The sequence below is a fragment of the Bombina bombina genome, chromosome 2 (assembly GCF_027579735.1).
Source record: "Bombina bombina isolate aBomBom1 chromosome 2, aBomBom1.pri, whole genome shotgun sequence".
In the NCBI taxonomy this organism is placed as follows: Eukaryota; Metazoa; Chordata; class Amphibia; order Anura; family Bombinatoridae; genus Bombina; species Bombina bombina.
In genome coordinates this window covers 720455824-720477171 of record NC_069500.1, presented here as the reverse complement: position 1 = coordinate 720477171, position 21348 = coordinate 720455824, and the positions used below count along the sequence as shown (strand labels likewise).

General features: G+C 43.3%; 1 protein-coding gene across 2 annotated transcripts in view; it reads right to left on the bottom strand.

Moving 5' to 3' along the window:
* Positions 1–21348, bottom strand: part of LOC128649455 (clathrin light chain A) — a 125584-nt gene that overhangs the window by 65109 nt on the left and 39127 nt on the right. For both annotated transcript variants that reach the window (XM_053702732.1, XM_053702733.1), the window contains exons 3-4: positions 7178–7295; positions 6791–6902 (exon numbers count right to left, since the gene is read on the bottom strand). In XM_053702732.1, the coding sequence (XP_053558707.1) occupies positions 6791–6902; positions 7178–7295 (230 nt within the window). The remainder of the gene's footprint in view (positions 1–6790; positions 6903–7177; positions 7296–21348) is intronic.

Below are 21348 nucleotides of genomic sequence, written 5' to 3'. Positions count from 1 at the left end.
GCTCTTTGCCATTTCCTGTTGGGGAAGAGAATATCCCACAAGTAAGGATGACGCCGTGGACCGGACACACCTATGTTGGAGAAATGAAGCATTTTCAGCCCCCGCGAGCCTAACAGCCCACAGGGAAGTCAAATTTTAAGGTAAGATAAAAAACAGAATTTATGTTTACCTGATAAATTTCTTTCTCCAACGGTGTGTCCGGTCCACGGCGTCATCCTTACTTGTGGGATATTCTCTTCCCCAACAGGAAATGGCAAAGAGCCCAGCAAAGCTGGTCACATGATCCCTCCTAGGCTCCGCCTACCCCAGTCATTCGACCGACGTTAAGGAGGAATATTTGCATAGGAGAAACCATATGGTACCGTGGTGACTGTAGTTAAAGAAAATAAATTATCAGACCTGATTAAAAAACCAGGGCGGGCCGTGGGCCGGACACACCGGTGGAGAAAGAAATTTATCAGGTAAACATAAAATATGTTTTCTCCAACATAGGTGTGTCCGGTCCACGGCGTCATCCTTACTTGTGGGAACCAATACCAAAGCTTTAGGACACGGATGAAGGGAGGGAGCAAATCAGGTCACCTAAATGGAAGGCACCACGGCTTGCAAAACCTTTCTCCCAAAAATAGCCTCAGAAGAAGCAAAAGTATCAAACTTGTAAAATTTGGTAAAAGTGTGCAGTGAAGACCAAGTCGCTGCCCTACATATCTGATCAACAGAAGCCTCGTTCTTGAAGGCCCATGTGGAAGCCACAGCCCTAGTGGAATGAGCTGTGATTCTTTCGGGAGGCTGCCGTCCGGCAGTCTCGTAAGCCAATCTGATGATGCTTTTAATCCAAAAAGAGAGAGAGGTAGAAGTTGCTTTTTGACCTCTCCTTTTACCTGAATAAACAACAAACAAGGAAGATGTTTGTCTAAAATCCTTTGTAGCATCTAAATAGAATTTTAGAGCGCGAACAACATCCAAATTGTGCAACAAACGTTCCTTCTTTGAAACTGGTTTCGGACACAGAGAAGGTACGATAATCTCCTGGTTAATGTTTTTGTTAGAAACAACTTTTGGAAGAAAACCAGGTTTAGTACGTAAAACCACCTTATCTGCATGGAACACCAGATAAGGAGGAGAACACTGCAGAGCAGATAATTCTGAGACTCTTCTAGCAGAAGAAATCGCAACTAAAAACAAAACTTTCCAAGATAATAACTTAATATCAACGGAATGTAAGGGTTCAAACGGAACCCCCTGAAGAACTGAAAGAACTAAATTGAGACTCCAAGGAGGAGTCAAAGGTTTGTAAACAGGCTTGATTCTAACCAGAGCCTGAACAAAGGCTTGAACATCTGGCACAGCTGCCAGCTTTTTGTGAAGTAATACCGACAAGGCAGAAATCTGTCCCTTCAGGGAACTTGCAGATAATCCTTTTTCCAATCCTTCTTGAAGGAAGGATAGAATCCTAGGAATCTTAACCTTGTCCCAAGGGAATCCTTTAGATTCACACCAACAGATATATTTTTCCAAATTTTGTGGTAAATCTTTCTAGTTACAGGCTTTCTGGCCTGAACAAGAGTATCGATAACAGAATCTGAGAATCCTCGCTTCGATAAAATCAAGCGTTCAATCTCCAAGCAGTCAGCTGGAGTGAAACCAGATTCGGATGTTCGAACGGACCCTGAACAAGAAGGTCTCGTCTCAAAGGTAGCTTCCAAGGTGGAGCCGATGACATATTCACCAGATCTGCATACCAAGTCCTGCGTGGCCACGCAGGAGCTATCAAGATCACCGACGCCCTCTCCTGATTGATCCTGGCTACCAGCCTGGGGATGAGAGGAAATGGCGGGAACACATAAGCTAGTTTGAAGGTCCAAGGTGCTACTAGTGCATCCACTAGAGCCGCCTTGGGATCCCTGGATCTGGCCCCGTAGCAAGGAACTTTGAAGTTCTGACGAGAGGCCATCAGATCCATGTCTGGAATGCCCCACAGGTGAGTGACTTGGGCAAAGATTTCCGGATGGAGTTCCCACTCCCCCGGATGCAATGTCTGACGACTCAGAAAATCCGCTTCCCAATTTTCCACTCCTGGGATGTGGATAGCAGACAGGTGGCAGGAGTGAGACTCCGCCCATAGAATGATTTTGGTCACTCCTTCCATCGCTAGGGAACTCCTTGTTCCCCCCTGATGGTTGATGTACGCAACAGTTGTCATGTTGTCTGATTGAAACCGTATGAACTTGGTCCTCGCTAGCCGAGGCCAGGCCTTGAGAGCATTGAATATCGCTCTCAGTTCCAGAATATTTATCGGTAGAAGAGATTCTTCCCGAGACCAAAGACCCTGAGCTTTCAGGGATCCCCAGACCGCGCCCCAGCCCATCAGACTGGCGTCGGTCGTGACAATGACCCACTCTGGTCTGCGGAACGTCATCCCTTGAGACAGATTGTCCAGGGACAGCCACCAACGGAGTGAGTCTCTGGTCCTCTGATTTACTTGTATCTTCGGAGACAAGTCTGTATAGTCCCCATTCCACTGACTGAGCATGCACAGTTGTAATGGTCTTAGATGAATGCGCGCAAAAGGAACTATGTCCATCGCCGCTACCATCAACCCGATCACTTCCATGCACTGAGCTATGGAAGGAAGAGGAACGGAATGAAGTATCCGACAAGAGTCTAGAAGTTTTGTTTTTCTGGCCTCTGTTAGAAAGATCCTCATTTCTAAGGAGTCTATAATTGTTCCCAAGAAGGGAACCCTTGTTGACGGGGATAGAGAACTCTTTTCCACGTTCACTTTCCAGCCGTGAGATCTGAGAAAGGCCAGGACAATGTCCGTGTGAGCCTTTGCTTGAGGAAGGGACGACGCTTGAATCAGAATGTCGTCCAGGTAAGGTACTACTGCAATGCCCCTTGGTCTTAGCACCGCTAGAAGGGACCCTAGTACCTTTGTGAAAATCCTTGGAGCAGTGGCTAATCCGAAAGGAAGCGCCACGAACTGGTAATGTTTGTCCAGGAATGCAAACCTTAGGAACCGATGATGTTCCTTGTGGATAGGAATATGTAGATACGCATCCTTTAAATCCACCGTGGTCATGAATTGACCCTCCTGGATGGAAGGAAGAATAGTTCGAATGGTTTCCATCTTGAAAGATGGAACCTTGAGAAACTTGTTTAAGATCTTGAGATCTAAGATTGGTCTGAACGTTCCCTCTTTTTTGGGAACTATGAACAGATTGGAGTAGAACCCCATCCCTTGTTCTCTTATTGGAACAGGATGAATCACTCCCATTTTTAACAGGTCTTCTACACAATGTAAGAACGCCTGTCTTTTTATGTGGTCTGAAGACAACTGAGACCTGTGGAACCTCCCCCTTGGGGGAAGTCCCTTGAATTCCAGGAGATAACCCTGGGAGACTATTTCTAGCGCCCAAGGATCCAGAACATCTCTTGCCCAAGCCTGAGCGAAGAGAGAGAGTCTGCCCCCCACCAGATCCGGTCCCGGATCGGGGGCCAATATTTCATGCTGTCTTGGTAGCAGTGGCAGGCTTCTTGGCCTGCTTTCCCTTGTTCCAGCCTTGCATTGGTCTACAAGCAGGCTTGGCTTGAGAAGTATTACCCCCTTGCTTAGAGGACGTAGCAATTTGGGCTGGTCCGTTTTTACGAAAGGGACGAAAATTAGGTCTATTTTTCGCCTTGAAAGGCCGATCCTGAGGAAGGGCGTGGCCCTTACCCCCAGTGATATCCGAGATAATCTCTTTCAAGTCAGGGCCAAACAGCGTTTTCCCCTTGAAAGGAATGTTTAGTAGCTTGTTCTTGGAAGACGCATCAGCCGACCAAGATTTCAACCAAAGCGCTCTGCGCGCCACAATAGCAAACCCAGAATTCTTAGCCGCTAACCTAGCCAATTGCAAAGTGGCGTCTAGGGTGAAAGAATTAGCCAATTTGAGAGCATTGATTCTGTCCATAATCTCCTCATAAGGAGGAGAATCACTATCGAGCGCCTTTATCAGCTCATCAAACCAGAAACATGCGGCTGTAGTGACAGGGACAATGCATGAGATTGGTTGTAGAAGGTAACCCTGCTGAACAAACATCTTTTTAAGCAAACCTTCTAATTTTTTATCCATAGGATCTTTGAAAGCACAACTATCCTCTATGGGTATAGTGGTGCGTTTGTTTAAAGTAGAAACCGCTCCCTCGACCTTGGGGACTGTCTGCCATAAGTCCTTTCTGGGGTCGACCATAGGAAACAATTTTTTAAATATGGGGGGAGGGACGAAAGGAATACCGGGTCTTTCCCATTCTTTATTAACAATGTCCGCCACCCGCTTGGGTATAGGAAAAGCTTCTGGGAGCTCCGGCACCTCTAGGAACTTGTCCATTTTACATAGTTTCTCTGGGATGACCAACTTTTCACAATCATCCAGAGTGGATAATACCTCCTTAAGCAGAATGCGGAGATGTTCCAACTTAAATTTAAATGCAATTACATCAGGTTCAGCCTGTTGAGAAATGTTCCCTGAATCAGTAATTTCTCCCTCAGACAAAACCTCCCTGGCCCCCTCAGATTGGGTTAGGGGCCCTTCAGAGATATTAATATCAGCGTCGTCATGCTCTTCAGTAACTAAAACAGAGCAGCCACGCTTACGCTGACAAGGGTTCATTTTGGCTAAAATGTTTTTGACAGAATTATCCATTACAGCCGTTAATTGTTGCATAGTAAGGAGTATTGGCGCGCTAGATGTACTAGGGGCCTCCTGAGTGGGCAAGACTCGTGTAGACGAAGGAGGGAATGATGCAGTACCATGCTTACTCCCCTCACTTGAGGAATCATCTTGGGCATCATCGATTTAGCCCAGAAAAGTCTACAATCTTAATAAGCCCTTATGAAGCCCTTATTTACCATCGTAATAAACATGGCTTACCGGATCCCATAGGGAAAAATGACAGCTTCCAGCATTACATCGTCTTGTTAGAATGTGTCATACCTCAAGCAGCAAGAGACTGCACACTGTTCCCCCAACTGAAGTTAATTGCTCTCAACAGTCCTGTGTGGAACAGCCATGGATTTTAGTTACGGTGCTAAAATCATTTTCCTCATACAAACAGAAATCTTCATCTCTTTTCTGTTTCTGAGTAAATAGTACATACCAGCACTATTTTAAAATAACAAACTCTTGATTGAATAATAAAAACTACAGTTAAACACTAAAAAACTCTAAGCCATCTCCGTGGAGATGTTGCCTGTACAACGGCAAAGAGAATGACTGGGGTAGGCGGAGCCTAGGAGGGATCATGTGACCAGCTTTGCTGGGCTCTTTGCCATTTCCTGTTGGGGAAGAGAATATCCCACAAGTAAGGATGACGCCGTGGACCGGACACACCTATGTTGGAGAAATGATATATTCAAATGCATTATCCCAAATATGAAACTGACTGTCTGAAATAAGGAAATGTTGAACATCCTGAGTCAAGGCAAATAAATGTTTGAATACATATATTTAGAACTTTATAAAAAAGTGCCCAACCATAGCTTTAGAGTGTCACAGAAAATAAGACTTACTTACCCCAGGACACTCATCTACATGTTGTAGAAAGCCAAACCAGTACTGAAACAAAAATCAGCAGAGGTAATGGTATATATATATATATATATATATATATATATAAAAGAGTATATCGTCGATCTGAAAAGGGAGGTAAGAGATGAATCTCTACGACCGATAACAGAGAACCTATGAAATAGACCCCGTAGAAGGAGATCATTGAATTCAAACAGGCAATACTCTCCTCACATCCCTCTGACATTCACTGCACGCTGAGAGGAAAACCGAGCTCCAACCTGCTGTGGAGCGCATATCAACGTAGAATCTAGCACAAACTTACTTCACCACCTCAATAGGAGGCAAAGTTTGTAAAACTGATTTGTGGGTGTGGTGAGGGGTGTATTTATAGGCATTTTGAGGTTTGGGAAACTTTGCCCCTCCTGGTAGGAATGTATATCCCATACGTCACTAGCTCATGGACTCTTGCTAATTACATGAAAGAAAATACCTATATTCATAGATCTTTCTCCTGAATGACCCCACTGGAAAATGAGAACTGCTTTCCAGCTCTGTAGGCCTGGTATTGAATTAGTCAAGGTTGTCCTGTGGTTTATCTTGCTCAAAGGAACAGGAAATATTACAGACTTGTGACAACTACATGACCAATATATACACAAATACCAGAATGCTGTTACGATTCAAACCTGACATATGAGGGGAGACTATCACAGACCTGCTACACAGCCCCTGACAGTTGACAGGTTATTGGTGTAATGTTGCCGGATTGAAATAACATTTATAAAAGCAGGAGTTGTAGATTTTCCACAGCCAGAACAATAGCACTAAATAAATTCCAGAAAGTTTACATAACATCTTCCTTGATTAGGAGCAGCATTTCAATAACGTGCGGGAAAAGAGAAGGATTAAAAATTATGACATAACAGTTAAAGGAGTACTTAGAGAGGGTGGCATACTAATTTCGTCACCTGTATAAAATAAAGATAGGAAGCTACGGCTTATCCACCATACATCACACATAAAATAATAAGAACTGAAGCCCCCAGGAAGGGCAGGAAGCCAAAGACTTCTGGGAAATGTTTGAGAGTATTTAATCACTAGTAAAGGTTTTCTGTACAGTGCTGCATACATTTGTAGGTGCTTCAAAACCATACGTTTTCCATGAGAAAGAAGAGTTATTTATTAGTACAAATAAGAAACGAGTAAGCAGAGATAGGATACTATCAGGCTAATATTACCTATTATTTGCTTTTGTCTTCTGTAACATCTCATCTTGCCTGACATACCACTCTTCAAGTTCTTTAGCAGCTTTTTCTTTCCATTCAGATTCTTGTTTTAAGGAGTTAGCATCTGGGCATTGGGGGAAAAAAGTTATATCCATTACTTTACAAACTTACACATAAAACATTGATGCATAATAAAAAACTTGTTTAAAACACTAAGAAAAAGACCAATACTACTATATTCATACACATAACTATAACAAATAGCTCACAACTAAATCAAATATGCAAAACTGAGCAGAACTATATTATACTTATGTGAAGAATGATACATACTTTTTATTGTAAAAGGATTTTATAATTCACTGTAAATATACAGTATATTACAATTAAGGTCCTCACCAAGCATTTCAAGCCGACTCCTTTGCTCCTCTCGCCATTTGCGAATACTCTCCGGTTCAGCTTGCAAGCGATCAGCCTGAGAAATAGCTGCATATCCATTTGTTGGTCCATTAGCCTCCTGTACAAAAGTGACCATTTGCATAAAAAAAAAAAAATACTATTAAAACATTTGCATCTAAATCTAAAAGGGTCAATATTCAGTAATGGAACTATTAGATTATACATGGCTTATCATGACCAACTCAATACTATAAACCAGGGTCGGACAAATTCACAGTGACTAGGCACCTTTATAATTGGGCCTGTAGCCACGATTGGTCTTTGACAGGCAAAGGGCAGGATGCTTGTAGGCAAACAGCATTTTAAAGGGTATGTTTGCGCATTGTGAAAGCTGGAATCATGAATTGAATAGCAAACACAATAAAGGAAATTGTAGTTAACACCTACTCTATGAAACAATAATTCCCACTGTACCGTGATGATTCAAAAAGCCTTTCAGATGCTTGAACCAGGGTGGTGTAGAATCACCCACCACATTTAAGTAAAGTTGTTCAATTCTACGGTATTTGTGGTTAGGACAGTTTGCGTGTCCAAATAATTACAAAAACTGAAAAACACATGACAAATATCTGGTCTAACTTCTAGATTTTTAATTAAATCCAAAACTTTAAAATCACAATGAATATTTCTCCTAAATTGCTTTTATTTTTATCTCAGTGATATCAAAAAGTATGGCCTAAAAATAAATAAACACCTTAAAGACATGGACTTACCCTGTACATTGTGTGTCCTTAAGAGGTTTTAAACCCTGTAATAGAGCTGGTCTCGCAACAGTGGGTAGAAGTACTATTACTACATGCCTCACTCAAGAAGGCATTTGGAAATAGCGCAGTCCTGCCACTGTCAATGAGAGCCGTTCTATTTAACCCCTGAGAGTGAAAATGACAGTCCTTAATATTTTGGAGACTGAGCTTACAGACTGTATCAATTATTAAACACCATGAACAGACCCCAGTTTCAGACAAAGCAATACGATTATAAACCCGGGCACTTAGCGTGATACACACACTCCAAGTAGGAAACTCAGTTCACATTAAGTGGAGGGCATATTGTGGAACACAGTACTGATGATTCACATTACAGCCATCAAGCTTCCACAAGCAAGAGTTCTGGAAATAACATAAGTACAAGCTCTACACTTTAGCGATAAAGCACTAGAGAACATGCAGGTTCCCACTGGATGGGAAAGCATGCTCTGTCACTTTCCTCAGCAGCTACTCACTCACACCACAAGTGGAGCAAAAGCTATCAGTCAGGGTACATCCCCTTAGGGTTTCTTAAAGCTTTGAGGAACCTCACTAAGGAGATGTACCCAGACGGCTGTGGAATTCTGCCTAAGAACTATCTGGATGCTTAAGCTCCACTTGTGACTTGAGCGTGGAGCCACTGAGGATAGTGGCAGGGAACATTCTTTCCCATCCGCGACAAAAAATGTTGCAAGATCTAATAATTTTATTGTGAAATAAGGGAGATGCAGAAAAGGGAAGAGCAATACGTGTAGTAGTAATGAATAAATCATTTTCTATTAAAGTTAAGTCTCAATTAGAAGGTAGGGATACTTATCAATTTATACTATAGCCCAGTGTTCAAGATTAAAAAAAAATAAAAAAAAAATAAAAAAAAAATACAGCATTGTTTACAAAAAATAGTTCATTGTGGGATTATAGATAAGAAAGCAATGGGAGTATTTATAATGAACTCTGTTGAGTATCTGCTCCTCTGTGGAGACTCATAGTACAGAGTGTGGATTCAGTATTTACTAACAGTTATATTCTTGGATAAGATATTACAACCAGAAGTTTATAAAATTACATGATACATTAGCGCTACAGTGGACTTATGATTTGCCTCTCAGAATAACATCCACCAGTAATGTTTAATGAGGACTTATATTTATAAAATATTTTACCAGGAAGGATACATTGAAAACTCTCCGAGCAGAAGAGATAGCAATAACGAACAAAACCTTCCAAGATAACTTAATATCTATAGAATGCATAGGCTCAAACAGAGCTTGCTGCAAAACTTTAACAAGGTTAAGGCTCCAAGGAGGAGGGGGTTAAACAAGTTTAAACACAGGCCTGATTCTGACCAGGGCCTGACAAAAAGATTGAACATCTGGCACATCTGCCAGACGCTTATGTAAAAGAATAGATAAAGCAGAAATCTGACCTTTCAGAGAACTGACAGACAACCCTACTCCAAGAGCAGCCTTTGGATTCACACCAATAAAAGGTATTTGCGAGCCTGTAGCATGGTCTCAATGACTGACTCAGAAAAACAGAACTAAGCATTAAATCTCCAAGCAGTCAGCTTCAGAGAAACGAGATTTAAATGGAGGAATGGACCCCGAGTTAGAAGGTCCTTCCTCAGAGGCAACCTCCAAGGTGGCAGAGATGACATCTTCAATAGGTCTGCATACCAGATCCTGTGAGGCCATGCAGGAGCTATAAGAATTACCGATGCTCTCTCCTGTTTGATACGAGCATTAACTCATGGAAGGAGCGCAAACGGAGGAAGCAGGTATGCTAGACCAAAATCCCAAGGAACCGCCAGAGCATCTATCAGAGCGGCACGTGGATCTCTTGACCTTGAACTGTACCTTGGAAGCTTGGCAATCTGCTGAGATGCCATCAGATCCAACTCCAGCACCCCCCACTTGAGGGTTAACCTGGAGAACACCTCCATATGTAGAGCCCTTTCCCCAGGATCAAATGTCTGTCTACTCAGGACATCGCTTCCCACTCCTGGAATGTGGATGGCAGATAGACAACAATTGTGTGCTTCCGTCCACTGAATAATGCGTGCCACCTCAATCATGGCTAAGGAACTCAAGAGTTCCTCCCTGGCGGTTGATGCAAGCCACTGAGGTGACGTTGTCCGATTGGAACCTGATAAACCCAGCTAAAGACTATTGAGGCCAAGCCATCAGAGCATTTAAAAAATAAAAAAATCTCTCCTCCCGAGTCCATAGTCCCTGCACCTTTATTAACAAGTCCCAGACTGTTCCCCAGTCTAGCAGGCTGGCATCCGTGGTCGCAATCACCCAGGAAGGTCTCCGGAAGCACCTGCCCTGAGACAGATGATCTTGAGAAAGCCACCACGGGAGAGTCTGTCGACTGATCTAGATCTATCCTCCGAGACAGATCCGAATGGTCTCCGTTCCATTGTCTGAGCATGCATAACTGAAGCTCTCAAATGGAATCAAGCAAAGGGAATGATGTCCATGGAAGCGACCATAAAACCAATTACCTCCATGCATTGGGCCACTGATGGACGAACAGTAGACTATAGAGAGGCAAGAGGAGAGAATTTTGGATTTTCTGACCTGTGTTAGAAAAATTTTCATAGATAGGGAATCTATTATGGTCCCTAAGAAAACCACCATTGTAGCTGGAACAAGGGAACTCTTTTCCAGATTCACATTCCATCTGTGGGAGCGTACAAAAGACAACACAATCTCTGTATGAGAGTCTGCTTGCTGAAAAAATGGCGTCTGAACCAATGTGTCGCCCAGGTAGAGCGCCACTGCAATTCCCCGAGAGAGCCCCCAGAACCTTTGAGAAAATTCGGGGAGCTGTGGCAAGGCCGAACGGAAGAGCCCCAAACTGAAAGTGTGCATCTAGAAAGGCGAATCTCAGAAACTTGTGATGATCCCTGTGGATGAGAACATGAAGATACGCATCCTTCAGGTCTATGGTCATGAACTGACCCTCCTGAACCAATGGAAAAATGGAACAAAAGGTTTCCATTTTGAAGTAGGGTACCCTGACAAACTTGTTGAGACACTTTTTAGCGGGCCCCCCACAGATTTGAATAGAATCCTAGACCCTGTTTCCTTACTGGAACAATCACTCCCAAGAAGGAATGGTCCTGCACGCAGTTCAAGAATGCCTCTTTTTACCTGGTCTGTAGATAATCTTGAGAGATGGAATCTGCCCCTGGGTGGAAAAGCTTGGAATTTTAATTTTGTGACCCTGAGATACTATGTCCACAGCCCAAGGATCTGGGGCATCTCATATCCATGTTTGACAAAACAGGGAAAGCCTGCCCCAACTTGATCCGATCCCAAACCAGGGGTCGAATCCTTATGCCGATTTAGACTCAGCTGAGGGTTTCTTTGATTGCTTCCCCTTGTTCCAAGACTGATTGGGCTTCCAAGAGGACTTGGGCTGCTCCTGCTTGGAAAAGGGAGAGGAAGACTTTTGACCTTTGAAAGAAACAAATTACTTTGACACCCTTTAGGTCTGTTCTTATCTTGTGGTAGAAAAGACCCTTTTACACCCATAATATCAGAAAGGATTTCTCCCGGACAAGGTCCGAACAAGGTCTTAACCTTGTAAGGAAGCGCCAGAAGCTTGGACGTAACATCAGCTGACCATGATTTTAGCCACAAAGCCCTGCGGGCTAAGGCAGTGAAGCCAGACATCTTGGCTCGCAGTCTAATAATTTGCATGTTAGCATCAGAAATAAAGGAATTGGCTAGTATGAGAGACTTAATCCTATCTTGAATCTCCTCTAACGGAGTCTCTACTAAAATTGATTCAGACAAGGCATCGCACCAATAAAAGGCAACACTTGCTACTGTGGCAATACAGACTGCAGGTTGCCATTGAAAACCCTGATGAACATTCTTTTTCAAATAAGCATCCAGCTTCTTGTCCATGGGATCCTTACAGGAGCAGCAATCCTCTTCTATAGAAATCTTAGTTCTCTTAGCCAGAGTAAAAATATTCCCTTCTACTTTAGGCACCGTGCGCCATGAATCTTTAATGGAGTCAGCAACAGGAACCATCTTTTTAAAAACGGGAGACAGGGAGAAAGGTATCCCTGGCTTCTCCCATTCCTGTGATATAATCTCCGTCACACGGTCTGGAACAGGAAACACTTCCACAGAAGAAGGAACATCATACTATTTGTTAAGTTTACTAGATTTCTTAGGGTTGACCGCGACAGATGAATCGGAGTCGTCCAAAGTAGCCAATACCTCCTTTAACAGTACACAAAGGTGTTCAAGCTTAAATCTGAAGTTAACTTCTTCACTGGCTGATGAAGGAAATATACTGTCCAAATCTGAGATTTCACCCTCAGAGTCTACCGACTTATCCTCCTCATCAGACTTATGAGTGAGGGCAAGCTGCATAGCAGTAGGTGGAACAGAAACCTTACTATCTGAATGTCTAAATTTCCTTTTGCGTTTTCCCAGTATAGGAAAAGCAGATAATGCTACAGATACCTGTGCAGCAAAATCTGCAGGCAAATAAACTGCAGGGCACTGTATGTGACGCCATAGAAGCTTGGGACGTTTGAGAAGAAAGCTGTGGCATTGCCTGAACAGCATCATCCTGAGACACATTGGGCTCAGAGGGCAACAATTTATCTTTAAATTGAAATGTTCTAGCTAAGCATGCAGCACAGAATTGCATAAGCAAAACATTTTGTGCCTCAAGGCATAACAAGCATTTGTCAAAAAAGACAGTCTTGGTCCATGTCCATAATACTAAATAAAAAATTCCCCAAATTGTATAATTTTTTTAAATACACTGTCCCTTTAAGAATTTTTAATACCACAGCTACTTAACGTTATGCAAAAAATAGGCTGAGGTGCCTTACTGCAACACTTATATAGTACACAATTTGGCTGCCAGAAGTCTCTAAAACGATCATATAGTATATCGACACTGAAGATACTGAAATTCAATGAAGCTGCTCCGCTCCGTGAATATCTGACAGCAAAGAGAAGTCACATGACCGGCAGAGAGGAAACTACACAGCAAGTAAAAGGTGCACGTTTCCCTCTGCCTACAACATCTGAGCTTAATTTACACAAATGCTCAAGCAGTCTGTCAGTTAGCCTGTTCTAGCTAAGCAAGCAAAGAAAACCAACTGCCAAAATTTTAAGTTTATACATAAATCCCTGTATAAAACATAAGCCACACACATACTAATAGTGTTTCAACAAAATTAGCCCAAATAGGAAAAACGTCCCAATAAAGGGAAAATTAAACCCTAGTCTCAACATACATAATGTGCCTGCCCACTGCAAAGAAAATCCTGTATAAAGGATTTTAAAAGTGTCCCCATCTACTGCATATAACATATTGTTCTGAAGTGCAAGTCTCCAAGACCTAGAAGACAAAAGCACTTTCCTGCAGTCTAGCTGTCCGGCAGGAAGACAGCTCATAAGGCGTGAAAGGACATACTCCTTACAGATACCTGTAGAAAAAGAAAGAACAGAGTAACCAACTCTGGCTTTCTGTACCATGGACAGTAATGTGTTCGGAAACAAAGCAAGGGACTACCTCACAACTTCCTAACTGCTTAAAAGCCACCACTACTCTACTGCAGAGATTGACGTGGACTCAGCTAAACCCAAATCCTTGCTTGCAGGGAAAAGTCCCCGAAAAAGGAATTCATTTCTTCAGACACCAAACTTCACCTCCTCCATTAAAAGAGGCAAAGAGAATGACTGGGGATTATGGGTAGGGGAGAGACACTTAACAGCTTTGCTGTGGTGCTCTTTGCCTCCTTCTGCTGGCCAGGTATGATATTTCCACAAGTAATTGTAATGGCATTGTGGACTCTCCATATCTTAGGAAAGACAGATTGTATTTTAATTAAAAAAAAAAAAAAAAAAAAAATCTTACTTGTTTTCTTGCTAAATGAACCTACAGCTAGATAAAATGAGAATTTAAGTTGTATTCTGTCTCTTCTACAGGCCACCCTTAGCCCATTCTCTTTGTTCTCATGGTATTCTCGGTTGAAGAGATAACTAATTAGGTAGCATGAACGTGTTTGGAACACTACTTTGCAGGGGGAAAAAAAGTGCTGCCATCTAGTGATCTTGCAAACATATAACATTCTTGCACACATGTGCACGCTCCTGAGCTTACCTCTCTGCTTTTAAACAAGACATACCAAGAGAAAAAAAAAACTTAAATTATGCTTACAAGATAATTTTCTTTTCTTCTGACAGGAAGTGTCCACAGCTGCATTCATTACTTTTGGGAATTCAGAACCTGGCCACCAGGAGGAGGCAAAGACACCCCAGACAAAGGCTTAAATACATCCCCCACTTCCCTCAACCCCCAGTCATTCTGCCAAAGGAACAAAAAAACAGTAGGAGAAATAGATGAAAAAAAGGTGCCAGAAGAAAAAAAAAAAAAAAGAAAAAAAACCATGGCCGCCCCCATACAAAAAACATGGGAGGGGAGCTGTGGACTCTCCCCATCAGAAAAAAAAATTATCAGGTAAAGCATAATTTAAGTTTTTCTTCTTAAACGGGGAGAGTCCACAGCTGCATTCATTAATTTTGGGAAAACAATACCCAAGCTATAGAGGACACTGAATGCAAAAAAGGGCGGGTAGACAAGGTGGCCCATTCAAAGAGCAACACAGCCTGAAATTACCCAAACCAATCAACAACTACTGTACCGAGCAGAACAAAAAGGACTTAAAGGACTAAGTAACTGCCCATCAGTTATCCAGCAAAACCCAGATAGAGACCGTTCAAAGGGACTAGATTCCACCGAGAACAAAGCCCCCGAAGAGACAAGTCCCGCCGGTTCCAAGGCCGTACCGATTCCACATATTCCTAGAAGGGAAAAGGAGAAAGAATATTCAACAAGAGATCTAAAATCTCAGCAACTAGGGTAAAAAAGGAAGCCCCACAAAATTGAGCACAACCACAGGTTGCAGCAAGACAAAAAAAATAAAGAGGAAAAACTCCAACAACCTACCAGAATTAAGATAAAGGAAAAAAAAAAAACTACCCCAATCTGGAGAAAGTCCAAAGGACCAAGATTCAATCCAAAGATAGAGCAGAACCCATAACTCACACAGAGTGCAGTCTGCACTCATTAAAAAGCTATCGTGGAATAAGCAGATATTTCCCAAAACTGCCATCAATTAACAGTATAAGCACGTAACGTACTGCAGATGGAGCTCCCGGCTCCCACTCTGCCACACAAGACTAATAGACATCAGTCACGAACACTAGCCTATCAAGTTAGAAACTGCACCAGGAGACACCCACAGAGGGAACCCTCCGGAAGTGCAGGAACTCGCTCCCTTACAAAAATAGGGAAGCTGAGTAAAAACTCCTCTAATCTCCCATCTAGAGAGATCACAAGATCTGGAGAAAAACACTGTCAACAACTCAACCAATCCAAAGGCCTCAGGCCAAAAAAAGTAAAACCAGCCCACAGCTGGATTTGAACCAACAACTCAAGTTGCGAAGCCCCAAAAACCCACCATTAGGTTACATGGGCTACTTCCTTGAGACAAAGGCCCAGCATCAAAAATGCCTGGCATGTCCAAAGATAAGGAAATAAATCTGTGTATTACCCAAAACAGGACTAAAACGGTAATAAAGGGTAGGCAAACCCTGAATATATGTAACAAGTTAGCAATGCTAAACCGCCAAGCCGGAACAGAACTTAGTACGATCCCGGGTTCCAGAACCCAGATTCCCTCCCTACAGGAAGGTGAACTCCCAGATAAAGGGAGACCATACACTGACAACAGTGTGAGCACAATACCAGAATCCGTCTCAACATGACTGTACCACAAGGTCGAGGGACCCCCCTCCGAGCATAAGTAGGACACCGTGGTATAACCCACTCCCCCCAAGGGGAGGGAAATGAAAGACACCTGCTTACCCACCCACAGGTACGTAGCATATGTCATCGAACAGACGGCAAAAAACAGAACCGGCTAAAAAGGCACCCTCCGGCTGTAACAGCCGTTCCAGGAGCCAAACAGACAGCTAGCGAGTACACCGATAAAGTAGAATGGCTGACTAAGAGATCCATCTTCCGCTTGCTAGGCAGGTAACAAGCCATCAAGCCCTCCTCAAGTCTCCGCCTGAAGGAGCAAGCGGATGACAACCCTAAGGGTTGAATCACTCTGGATCCAATTAGGAGGTCTGGCCAGATATCCTAGCCAATACCAAACAACCGGGCACCCGGAAAACGAAGCCGGTCAAAGACTAGGAACCCTTGTGGAACCATAGGAATACCTCATACAGAGAACCCTAGAAGATGCAAGCACAGCCCATCCAAAGACCCTAGGGTGCTGGACGATCACTAAGCATCCCAGAGACAGAAAAACTACTTTTCCAAAATTCGAGGAATAATACCCTCCAGATCGACAGCAAAGAAGCTGTCAATAAAAAAAAAAAAAAAACACACCTCTGCAACAGAGGCTGCAAAAATCAGATCCATCTGGGTCCACCTCCAGGTAGCCCCCCAGGACCAAGGGACAACAGGATGAGGTAAGAAAAAGTTAGCCCCAGGACCACCAAAGAGATCAACGCATTCTCTATTGTCCTTTAAAAACATGGGAGCAGACGAGAAGCTGAATGAGGAAGAAAGGCGCCCAATTCTCCAAAACCGATGACTAGCCAACCATCCCCCGACAAGGGAAAGGAGGAAGTCTAAGACATCTCACTCCTTCTGAAGAGGTACCGAGGTCCAGAATCTCAAAGAGGAACACACCCAACCTGGTACTCCAAGTTAAGGAGACATCAAACTCTAGCCCAAATGGAAATGGAGAGAACTAGCTCCAAGGTAAAGGACCTTCGGAGTGCGTCATAGCAGGATCCGTCCAGGCCACACAAACAGAAACAGAATGCCCCACCCAAAAAGAAGCAACGAGAACCAGCATGACTTCATAAATGAAAAGGCCTCCTCTCTTAGCCCTGTCAAGGGCAGAGTCTTAAAAGGAAAAATTAAACTCTCATGGAGTTACTCTCCCTGACAATCCCTATTCAGAGGGAATATATTGTGGAACCCAAGCAGAATAAACCTCTCGTCTGAGAGAACACTCACCACCCAACAAGGCCAACCAGATATCCCAGCACCACGTGGATGGTATAGACCCTTAAGGAACAGAAACCAGCGCCCAACCAGGACAACCAGCCTGCTACAGAGGGCATTCCGGAACTAAACCAGGTCACAGAAATTTCAAAACCCCTAGAACTTAAGACTATGCAAATAATATCTGAACATACAACTTCCGCAGAAGTGTCCAAGCGACCACAAAATCACTAGTATCGAATTCCAGAGAGAATTGTTTCCCAACGGAGAAAGTATAACAAACATGAGCTTCCTAAGAAAAAAAAAAAAATACATCCTAACTGGATCAACGAAAAAGAGGGAAGCACTCTTAAGTGAACGCCCAAGAAAAATGGTTACACTGAAAGAGATCCCATTCTACCGAAGCTCAGAACTGGAAAAAGCTACCCCAAAGAAAAAAGTAAATTTATGCTTACCTGATAAATTAATTTCTTCTATGGTACGATGAGTCCACGGATTCATCCTCTACTTGTGGGATATTATCCTCCTGCTAACAGGAAGTGGCAAAGAGCACCACAGCAGAGCTGTCTATATAGCTCCTCCCTTAGCTCCATCCCCCAAGTCATTCGACCGAAGGTACAGGAAGAAAAAGGAGAAACTACAAGGTGCAGAGGTGACTGAAGTTTAAAATAAAAAAAATATAATCTGTCTTAAAATGACAGGGCGGGCCGTGGATTCGTCGTACCATAGAAGAAATTAATTTATCAGGTAAGCATAAATTTACTTTTCTTCTATAAGGTACGACAAGTCCATGGATTCATCCTTTACTTGTGGGATACAATACCAAAGCTACAGGACACGGATGAACGGGAGGGACAAGACAGATGGTTAAACAGAAGGCACCACTGGTTAAAGAACTTTTCTCCCAAAAATAGCCTCAGAAGAAGCAAAAGTATCAAATTTGTAAAATTTGGAAACGGTAGGAAGCGTAAACCACCTTATCAGCATTGAAAACAAGATAAGGCGAGTCGCACTGCAATGCAGATAGTTCAGAAACTCTTCAAGCCAAAGAGATAGCAACTAAAAACAGAACTTTCCAAGATAGAAGCTTAATATCTATGGAATGCATAGGTTCAAACGGAACTCCTTGAAGAACTAAATTCAAACTCCATGGCGGAGCAACAGGTTTAAACACAGGCTTGATTCTAACTAAAGCCTGACAGAACGCCTGAACGTCTGGAACATCTGCCAGACACTTGTGCAGTAAAATTGATAAAGCAGATAAGACAAAATCCTAGGTATCCTGATCTTACTCCATGAGTAGCCTTTGGATTCGCACCAATAAAGATATTTACACCATATCTTATGATAAATTTACCTAGTGACAGGCTTTCGAGCCTGAATCAAGGTATCTATACCCGACTCAGAGAAACCCCGCTTGGATAAAATCAAGCGTTGAATCTCCAAGCAGTCAGCCGCAGAGAAACTAGATTTGGATGCTGGAACAGACCTTGAATCAGAAGGTCCTGTCTCAGTGGCAGAGTCCATGGTGGAAGAGATGACAAGTCCACCAGGTCTGCATACCAAGTCCTGCGTGGCCACGCAGGTGCTATCAAAATCACCAAAGCTCTCTCCTGTTTGATTCTGGCAATCAAACGAGGAAGGAGAGGAAATGGTGGAAACACATAAGCCAGGTTGAACAACCAGGGTACTGCTAGAGAATCTATCAGTACTGCCTGAGGATCCCTTGACCTGGACCCGTAACAAGGAATTTTGGCGTTCTGACGAGACGCCATCAGATCCAATTCTGGTGTGCCCCATTGCTGAATCAATTGTGCAAACGCCTCCGGATGGAGTTCCCACTCCCCCGGATGAAAAGTCTGACGACTTAGAAAATCCGCTTCCCAGTTCTCCACTCCTGGGATATAGATTGCTGATAGATGGCAAGAGTAAGTCTCTGCCCATCAAATTATTTTGGTAACCTCTATCATCGCTAGAGAACTCTTTTTTTCCCCCCTGATGATTGATATATGCTACAGTCGTGATATTGTCCGACTGGAATCTTATGAAGCGCGTTGAATATCTCTCTCAATTCTAGAATATTTATCGGGAGGAGAGCCTCCTCCCGAGTCCACAAACCCTGTGCTTTCAGGGAATTCCAGACTGTACCCCAGCCCAATAGGCTGGCGTCCGTCGTCACTATGACCCACGCTGGCCTGCGGAAACACATTCCCTGGGACAGATGATCCTGTGACAACCACCAAAGAAGAGAGTCTCTGGCCTCTTGATCCAGATTTATCTGAGGAGATAAATCTGCATAATCCCCATTCCACTGTTCGAGCATGCATAGTTGCAGTGGTCTGAGATGCAAGCGAGCAAACTGAACTATGTCCATTACCGCTACCATTAGTCCGATTACCTCCAATACACTGAGCCACTGACGGCCGAGGAATGGAATGAAGAGCTCGGCAGGTGGTTAAAATCTTTGATTTCCTGACCTCAGTCAGAAAAATTTTCATGTCCACCGAATCTATCAGAGTTCCCAGGAATGGAACTCTTGTGAGAGGGATAAGTGAACTCTTTTTTACATTCACCTTCCACCCGTGAGATCTTAGAAAAGCCAACACTATGTCCGTGTGAGACTTGGCTAGTTTGCAAGTCGACGCCTGAATTAAGATATTGTCCAGATAAGGCGCCACTGCTATGCCCCGCGGCCTTAGAACCGCCAGAAGGAGCTGTGGCCAACCCGAAGAGAAGAGCCACAAACTGGTAATGCTTGTCCAGAAAGGCGAACCTGAGGAACTGGTGATGATCTTTGTGGATAGGGATGTGTAGATACGCATCCTTTAAGTCCACGGTGGTCATTTATTGACCCTCCTGGATCATTGGTAAAATAGTCCGAATGGTCTCCATCTTGAAGGATGGGACTCTGAGGAATTTGTTTAGGATCTTGAGATCTAAAATTGGTCTGAAAGTTCCCTCTTTTTTGGGAACCAGAGATTGGAGTAGAACCCCTGCCCCTGTTCTGTTTTCGGAACTGGGCAGATCACTCCCATGGTATATAGGTCTTCCACACAGCATAAGAACGCCTCTCTTTTTGTCTGGTTTACACACAATTGAGAAAGATGGAATCTCCCCCTTGGAGGAGAATCTTTGAAATCTAGAAGATACCCCTGGGTTACGATTTCTAAAGCCCAGGAGTCGTGAACGTCTCTTGCCCAAGCCTGAGCAAAGAGAGAAAGTCTGCCCCCTATTAGATCCGGTCCCGGATCGGGGGCTACCCCTTCATGCTGTATTGGTGGCAGCAGCGGGCTTCTTGGCCTGTTTACCCTTATTCCAAGTCTAGTTAGGTCTCCAGACTGACTTGGATTGAGCAAAGTTCCCCTCTTGCTTTGCAGCAGGGGAAGAGGTAGAGGGACCAACCTTTGAAGTTTCGAAAGGAACGAAAATTATTTTGTTTGGTCTTCATCTTATTTGTCTTATCCTGAGGAAGGGCATGATCTTTCCCTCCAGTTATGTCTGAAATGATCTCTTTCAGTTCAGGCCCGAATAGGGTCTTACCCTTGAAAGGGATGGCTAAAAGCTTAGATTTTGATGACACATCAGCAGACCAAGACTTAAGCCATAACGCTAAAATGGCAAAACCTGAATTCTTTGCCGTTAATTTAGCCAGTTGGAAAGCGGCATCTGTAATGAAATAATTAGCTAGCTTGAGAGCCCTAATTCTATCCAAAATATCATCTAATAGGGTCTCGAACCAAAAAGCAGCTACAGTAGTTACAGGAACAATGCACGCTATAGGTTGGAGAAGAAAACCCTGATGAATAAATATTTTCTTTAGGAGACCCTCTAATTTTTTATCCATAGGATCTTTGAAAGCACAACTGTCCTCAATAGGTATAGTTGTACGCTTAGCCAGGGTAGAAATAGCTCCCTCCACCTTAGGGACCGTCTGCCACGAGTCCCGCATGGTGTCTTATATGGGAAACATTTTCTTAAAAGTAGGAGGGGGAGGGAACGGAATACCTGGTCTATCCCACTCCTTAGTAACAATGTCCGAAATCCTCTTAGGGGCCGGAAAAACATCAGTTTAGGCAGGAACCTCTAGAAATCTGTCCATTTTACACAATTTCTCTGGAGCTACAATAGGGTCACAATCATCCAGAGTCCCTAAAACCTCCCTGAGCAATAAGCGGAGGTGTTCTAGTTTAAATTTAAAAGCCATCATATCTGAGTCTGATGACTTTTAAATTTAAAACATCTTTCCTGAATCAGAAATCTCTCCCTCAGACAGCAAATCCCTCACCCCCAACT